This window comes from Seriola dumerili, unplaced genomic scaffold, assembly GCF_002260705.1.
Source record: "Seriola dumerili isolate Sdu_G_001 unplaced genomic scaffold, Sdu_1.0 BDQW01000668.1, whole genome shotgun sequence".
NCBI classification, from domain to species: Eukaryota; Metazoa; Chordata; class Actinopteri; order Carangiformes; family Carangidae; genus Seriola; species Seriola dumerili.
In genome coordinates, this window is record NW_019174923.1 from 1,279,527 (window position 1) to 1,287,260 (window position 7,734).

At 41.3% G+C, this 7,734-nt stretch overlaps 1 protein-coding gene across 3 annotated transcripts; it reads right to left on the reverse strand.

Annotated features, from left to right (window-relative positions):
- Positions 1 to 418: 418 nt before the first annotated feature.
- On the reverse strand, positions 419 to 7,706 carry LOC111236541 (leukemia inhibitory factor receptor-like). Of its 3 annotated transcripts, none has more exons than XM_022765307.1 (17): positions 7,590 to 7,706; positions 7,342 to 7,496; positions 6,776 to 6,929; positions 6,022 to 6,294; positions 5,772 to 5,901; positions 5,322 to 5,470; positions 5,019 to 5,152; positions 4,780 to 4,921; positions 4,425 to 4,510; positions 4,096 to 4,309; positions 3,641 to 3,826; positions 3,448 to 3,537; positions 2,729 to 2,896; positions 2,408 to 2,551; positions 2,145 to 2,226; positions 1,957 to 2,041; positions 419 to 1,191 (listed from the first exon to the last, which is right to left on the reverse strand). In XM_022765307.1, the coding sequence occupies exons 1-17, from the start codon at positions 7,675 to 7,677 to the stop codon at positions 796 to 798; spliced, it is 2,676 nt and encodes an 891-aa protein (XP_022621028.1). In that variant the 5' UTR covers positions 7,678 to 7,706; the 3' UTR covers positions 419 to 795. The 3 variants fall into 3 exon arrangements, with proteins under 3 accessions (XP_022621028.1, XP_022621027.1, XP_022621026.1); XM_022765306.1 differs by having other exon boundaries at positions 2,729 to 2,893; positions 3,448 to 3,549; XM_022765305.1 differs by having other exon boundaries at positions 3,448 to 3,549.
- Between the last annotated feature and the right edge of the window lie 28 nt (positions 7,707 to 7,734).

Below are 7,734 nucleotides of genomic sequence, written 5' to 3' on the forward strand. Positions count from 1 at the left end.
TCTCCTCCTTCCGCCTGATGTATTCGGCTGTACCATTTGCATCCTGCAGATTAAGATCTCGGGCTGTTTCACACTTAAGCAAAAACCTTTACATCAGGTTCCTCTTACAGTGTTACACTATCAGGCAAGGGCATAGATTTGCATAAAGTACGAGTTTAATTGCTGTCGAAAAATCCCATGAAAATGTCACGATAAATACTATGACTTCTTTTTCTAACTTACTATACTGTGACGTTTTTATGCCTTACTATACTGTGACGTTTTTATGCCCTACTATATGATGTTTATTTGCCTATGTAACGTGTATAATATAAACACATACTACAATACATGTTTTTATTAGCTAGACATATATGTCAATATATGATATTGTTCCAATTTCTAACAGGTTTCATATGCAATTTTTACATATATAGGCTATACTTCAAATAAATATATGTACATATATTTCATATATGCACGCATGTACATATATTATATTTGCATAGGGGCATTCCTGATTGTAAATCTAGATCTTATATGTTAATATAAGAAATCTCTTTATTTTTGGAGGGGTGGCGAGGTTGTCCCTACCAAGGTTGAGACCAAACCTGTGCCCTTGCTTTCACGTGTAACAGCACCTGCAGGTTCATTTTAATACTCTACTGCAGCAGAGAAAACACGGCGTTGTTTACTTACATTAGAAAGCTGCAGATGTCCATCAAACAATCACCAAGCATCTATTCACAGTATTCAGACTACTGAAATACAGTCATGAAATAAATGACATAGAAGTTTTTGGCTTGGTCTTTGACTTCATGAAGTATCATTGGAGATATAACCAGATACAACACTACATGATTCCTGCAGACAATCAGAAGGTTCAGAGGTTGATTTGATTTCACTGTTTGTGACTTCTTGTGGCTCAGAGAAATCCTCCACCGTGGTGTGAAAGTAGCTCTTGTTTGTGATGCATGTTATTTGCTGAGGAGCTGGTCTCTCGCTGAGCAGTTCTGCTGACTGCGGACAGTAGCCTTTGTGTGGCTCTGACAAGGATGAAGGAGAGGACTGGGAACCAGGAGAGCACAGTGTGTTCAGGGGTTCAGGATCTCTCAGTGTGGTTGCTTCAGTCAGAAGAGGGCGGGTGTTAAGTATCTCAATGTCACAGCTAATGCACTCCTCCACTTTGTGAGACTGCACCCTTTCACCAGCCTATACAAACATGTAGAAGGGATTATAATATGTATGTACTTAAGGAAAATAATTACATGAGTTTAGATAATAGAAGCAAGTTCATATGTGTGGTCCTAACATACACAAAAATAGTGTGTGTGCATGACTATGGCAGGTGAATCGGCACAGAAGTTGAACTACTTTACTGTACAGCTTGCTACAATAGGGATTTCCGGGGGACGACTTTCTGTAATGACTGTCAGTCAGACTCAAAGACAAATATTTCAAATGTTTTCTGTTTAATTGAAATCTGTAGGGGGTCATGGTCATTGCCCTAAATAACATGATCTTGCCATTTTCAATAATTTCTACAAAAGTAGAAGAAAGTAAAATGTTGTTGTGGCCACTTGTCAGAAAAACAAAAATATGGGAACAAGACCAAGGCTTTAAAACCAATTCTTTACCAAAGCATTATAAAGTTATTTTACTTAATTTGAAAGCCGATTGATGAATTGCTTTCTTATGGGTTATTTCAATGCAAGTAATGAGCTGCCTGAATATGCAGATAAAAAATAAAGTGTGAAATATAATAAAATAATAAAATACTGTCACTTCCGAAACCACTGAAGAGGGAGGACCATGTGAGTTATAATACAAAATGCATTGAAATAGTTTAATATTTCCATTGTCTCCACAAAAGAAAAAAAAGAAAAAAATTATTATGTACTAAATGTATCTTAAGATTAGCAAATAGCATTTGTTTTTGTTGTGCATCATTTGACTGTTTCAGTAATGTGTCCATACCTCATGCAGGAAGCCGTCTATCTCAAAGGATTTGATGTTCATTCCAGCAGGATAAACAAATATATCCTTCAGCCCTCTCTTCAGCCTGGAAGAGACACAACACAAAAAGATAAGATGGGAGAGAGGCTGCGGGTCGTCTTCCTCAGGGATGAATGTTTAACTGAAGATTTAAAGATGAAGTTACTCACATCTTTCTCTGAGGCCATAGGAGGATGGTGCAGCCCAGCAGTAACAGGATCGGGGTCAGTATCTTGGCCAGGTGAGCAGAGTCTAGTGGAGGAAAATGAAGATGAACAGTTTACGCAACCAAATAGTAAAATTCAAGCTTGTGCACTGGTACTTGAGAATGCTTAGTCAAGATTCTTGGTCAAGAGAAAAAACAATAGTATAATGGACTTATTTAGATGAATTGTTGTATCTCTACAGTTGCACTGGATGTTATGGCGCTCACAGTTGGTTCTGGTCCTGAAGGGGATCATGCCTGGTATTCCAGGCCCCACCTTGGTGAGAGCGCTCACAGAGAACCTGTACTCATGGCCCTGCTTCAGATCCTCTATGATTACAGACTTCTTCCGAGGGTCTTCCACCAACATATCTAAATGTGTACAGGATTATTAATGCCTTGTATCAAGTTACTGAGCGTCATCATAACTCAAGTGTGAAATTCAGTCCAATATTTTATTTTTCACAACAGTCATACTTTGCATTTATTTGAACAGAGAAAGATCAAGATCAAGAATTATCAACACTGGAATCTGTCCTCTGCACCTACTTGCAATATGACCTGGCCGCGTATTAGATCCTACTTCCTGTACAGTAACCAGGTAACCAGTGATGAATGCCGGATGAGCAGGATCATCCTCATTGTAATGCCACTCCAGTGTCACAGATGAGGGAGTACTCTGAACAGGTTTAACCACACTCGGTTGGTGTACGGCTTCTGGGAAAAAAATAGTTTGGTTTTCAGAAAGAGAGCCAGACAAAATCGATTAGAAGCGGCAGATTTCAGTCAACAATGGAACTTCCCCGAACTGATATAAAGCCACAGGGACTTTCTATCACACGCTTGCATTGTTGTGCCGAGGTCAGAATCTGCTGCAAGAGCTTTTGGGGTTATTTTCTTATAAAAATGAAACCTGGTGTTCTGTCCACAGACGTCAATCAATAATATCATTAGCATGGCCTTCCTCTCTCTGCTTACTCCGCTACTTATCTGACAAACAGGTCTCTAATGTCCTCATTAGAGCCTCAGATGGAGACATCTTGTGTCGAAACCTTGATAGCCACACCACACGAGCAGTTTCCTCATCTCCCCTGCAGAAGCCTGCCTGACCTTCCTGTCTGTTGAAACACCAGTTCTAGAACTTGCTTTAAGCCTCTCTATCAGTAAAACACTGACTAACCTCATGAACGAATACGGTTGTCAGATACACCTAATACAAGAACACACACACACACACATGCACAAACTCATAAACCAGTAACACTTACGAAGCTCTTGTGAGTATCCAGTCTGTACCTCCAGTAGTCTGTGTCCATTTTCTGTGCATCCATAGATATTAAATGTGTACCTACGACCTGCTTTGAAATTGCCTGTGAAATAAAGGGTGTATGACAATGAATGCAAATACAGCACACGCTTACAGTGATCAGTAAAGGAAGACGAAATAAAACAAAACCATACTAGCAGGTAGGAGTAATGTGTGGTTTCCCTTTTGCATCTTTATCCACCGCAGAGTACAAGGCACCGCATTTCCCTGATTGCACCACTCCACTGTATAAGCACAAGTGGCAGTGTTCAGCTCAGGCCAGGACAGATTGAAACCACCAGCTGGGCTGCTGCTCAGCCGCCTCTCTACCTGGAGGTTCTCTGGACACAAACACAAATTTAACACCACTTCAGTATTTCGATAAAATGGATTTATTTGCTTCAAAAATAAATATCTAAGTGATGCATCCAGAAAAGTAGTGAAGTAGTTGTGAGGGTCGATTGCATACACAATACTAACGACAAAACAAAAAATCAACTACACACCGAAAAGAAGAAGAAGAGTTAGCAATATGACATGACAGACGAAGCACTTATGCATAATCACCGCTGAGCTGAGAGAGACTCAGATGACTCAATGTGTTCCTCACCTCTGTCATCTAACTTTGGGATGGTGATGTGAGCATTGATGGGGGGGCAAGTGTGAAGGACAGCCTGGACAGTGAAGTCACACTGTCCTGGACCAATGAGGACCTCTGCCTGGGTCTGTGCACCGTCCTTCCTCTCAGTCCTGTTTTGGCCGTCCTGCGTCCACTGGACTGTGTAACGTTGGACGGTTTCAGTGGTTGCTGAGCCAGGAGCATTCTGAGAACAGAGGTGGTCAATAAGGTTCATGCTGTGGTGATATATATTCCCCCAATTAAACCAAACAAAGTGTTTGAGCACCATTGCCCCAAAATAGACAAGATTAGATTCTCACCAGCGTCCACAACAGAGTCACTTGACGACTGTAGATTTCAGACGTCTGCTTTAATCTCCTCCATAAGTTTAAGGTCACAAACGGACCTGAAGAAACCACATGAAGATTATTTGTTTTATAGGTATCAGCTGATCATTCAATTCTGCTACCAGTGTACTTGTCTGCTGAAGATAAAGAATATATAAAGAAGGAAAATGGAATTTGAGGAGGAACATTTCAAGGTCTTGGTCTGAAACAGTGTGAAATATTACACATGGTCTTGACTCAAACTTCATTGGATTTGGGACTTGGAATGGACTTGACCACACCCTGTATACAACATACTATCCTGGTAACACACACTTTTTGTACTTACAGGTTTTGAATGGTAAGGCATGTGTCCATTTTCCCCAGAGCCTGCCGTTGACAGAGCAGCGTACCTTGGTAGAGTAGAGGGTGTTGGGGAGCAGATCTTCCAGTTTGAATTTGCAGCGACCACTCGCACTATTGCAGTTTAACTGTTACAAACACACAGAAGGAGGGTAAAAAAAAAAAATGCGCTAAACCTTCCACTTTTGCATTGTGAATATTTGACTTAAACCAGGTTAAGCTCACCTCGGTGGTGCTGCCTGGGTCTACAGAGACCTGACAGATGAGGTTCAGACCAGTCAAGTTACCTTGGATGATCCAGGACACAGTGGTGTCTGCCACCCCAGGGCTCACTCTGTCCCATTCCGCAACTGGAACCACTAACGGCAACCCACACATGAAATCCACACACTTGATAAAAGTTCATATTAAATTCATTCATGAATGTTGCTGGAGTCTTTAGGGCTTTAAAAACACAACTAAAACAGTATGGCTGCAAAATACACTGTATATTCAATATTCTGTTTAGATGTTTGGGTGACCTCTGACCTCTGTCAGAGATATTGAAGCTGTGGCTCTCTGTCTCCTCTCCCAGCTGGTCCTTCACCACCACTCTGATGTTGTATTGTTCCAAGTTAGGGATGGCTGCAAAAGTACAAGACGACGGCTCGCAGTTGACGGGAGCCTGGTCTGAGTTCCTGTGTTTTCAACAACAGAGAAGGGGATGGGAAAATTCTCACGAGACATCCAACTACAGGTGGCAAGTTAAGTCCAAAAAATTTGAAAAGAGCAAAAGAGGTTCGTACACATGGCCGTATCAAAGAGGGAACTGGAAGAAAAAAAGTGCTTAAGAGAATAACTCTTCCACACACCATCGTTTTGCATAACCCTCCCTGATTGTAGCTGAGCGCGTTTCCAAAAAACACTGCAATCTATGCCTGAAATTCTGTACGTGAAGGTACAAGTACATGCTGGGTGTTTGGTATTGTGCGTGCTTACTCTATGTGAAGAGTGCGGGTTTGGTTGTTGTGATCATGTGGATGTCGATATCTGCCTGGATCCCAGGTGCAGGTGACAGTTGTCAGCTGTGAGGTCGCACAGCTGAGGTTTCTGGGCTTCTGGGCAGGAACTACAACCCACAGATACACACATGAATAAATATTTGTAAAAAAAAAAAAACAACCTTTGGATTATTAATGTTAAAAGGACATCAAGAATGTAAACAAAAACAATGATGATTCAAACTTACAACTGACATAGTTCCAGACGGAGTACTCCTCGCCTGTTGTGTCACCGCAACTGAGTAACAGAGCGTTAATGTCTGTTGTTGGGATGGTCAGGTTTTCTACAGAGATAGCCTTGACTCTGGCTCCGATGCTGATCAGAGGGTATTGGCTCTTTTTGAAGGCTATGCTGGTGATATTGACTCCTCTGGGGGGAACACAGCAGAACATGGCACTGGTGCCTTCTCTCAGCACCCGCTGGAATGGGAACATCCTGGTCTTATCCTTTGCCTCACATCCTACAGGCCACAGAGGAAAGTAATGAGGATCAGACCAGCCTCGCGTACGAGCAGTGGTGCTACTAAACACATCTATAATCCCTTGGATGTTCTCGAACCACTGAACCCTCACTACCATCACTACCTTAGTAAAACATGCTCAACAAAGTGAGAGATGTCAAATCTGGATGTGTGGAAGTATATAGGCTACTATATACAACAAAATGTTACGCATAGAAGTTAACATTGCATCAGGCATTTGCAATGACTGAAAACATGTTGTACAATGGTTGAGAAACACTAATTTAAAGATTGGTGAAAGGGAAGGGAAAATGGATGGTGGCCTCACTCTTGCTGAGAAAACAGAAGCTAGTGTTTATCTGATGTCATGTTCTTATCAGTGACACAGTGTACACAGGAAACAGATCTGTTTTCTATATACTTTTGGTTTGGTTTTACTCATACACATTGAATATTAAGGTTTAGAATGGCATCATCTCACCACAGTTAGTTACCCATTTGCTCCAGGGACTCGGGGCAGTCTGATTGTAGAAATATCGTATCCTGACCGAGTGATCCACACACTCCAGAGGCAGATCAGAAGTCCATGTCCATGTGTGTTCGTGTGAATCTGCAGAGGGTGCACTGACATTTTTCTAGATTAACAGAGAAAAATAGTACATACATTTGAGTTTGTGTTGGTGGTTATCCATGACGTCATCGTTCATAGAAAATCCAGTTAAAAGTAGGATAATCACGACCATAAAATGCTTGAGATGTAACTAAACAGAGCCTCCTAAAGGAGTTTTTTTTTTTTTTATCAAAACGCAACTGGACTTTGATTATTTGTCTGGGAAGACGTTTCACCTCTCATCCAAGAGGCTTCATCAGTTCGTGTACGCATCTGACCAGGCTGGGACTGGTCTGACCAGTTGCGTTTTGATAAAAAAAAAACTCCTTTAGGATACCATGACCTGGACAAATGAGAATATACACAGGCTAACTAAACAGAGGTTTTAAGCAGCAAGAAATTCCAGGCAAAAAAAAAAAAAAATCTTCAGTACTCACATTGTAAATAATGATGTGGCTTTCAGTACGGCTGATCTGGATCTCATTAATTTCACCCACTATGCCGCTGTGGTTTACCAGCCAGCTCACCACAAGGCTTTGCTTGCCCCTGTTAGCCTGCAGATTACTGATGCTCGGTACTGGAAGCTGCCAAACTGAAACAAAATGCAACACAATGTCTGTAAAATGATAGGACATATTTGAGATTCACAATAGGAACTGAAAGAATTGAAGTGAATTAAGCTTACCAGTGTCCAAGCAGCATCCACTGAGATACTCAGAAAATATTAGATACAACTGAAGCAGGATAATCAAAGACATTCTGAAACTTTTCATCCTCTCAGCAGAAAAACGATCGAAGTGAAACCAGAGGGAAGCACTGACTGTTAACTG

Coding starts and splice junctions, on each gene's coding strand:
- LOC111236541 (XM_022765305.1), bottom strand. CDS start 7,677: ATGAAAAGTTTCAGAATGTCTTTGATTATCCTGCTTCAGTTGTATCTA. Junction 5,471..5,771: donor ACCCGCACTCTTCACATAGA/GTAAGCACGCAC, acceptor TTGAAAACACAG/GAACTCAGACCAGGCTCCCG. Junction 2,552..2,728: donor GCGGCCAGGTCATATTGCAA/GTAGGTGCAGAG, acceptor GTACACATTTAG/ATATGTTGGTGGAAGACCCT.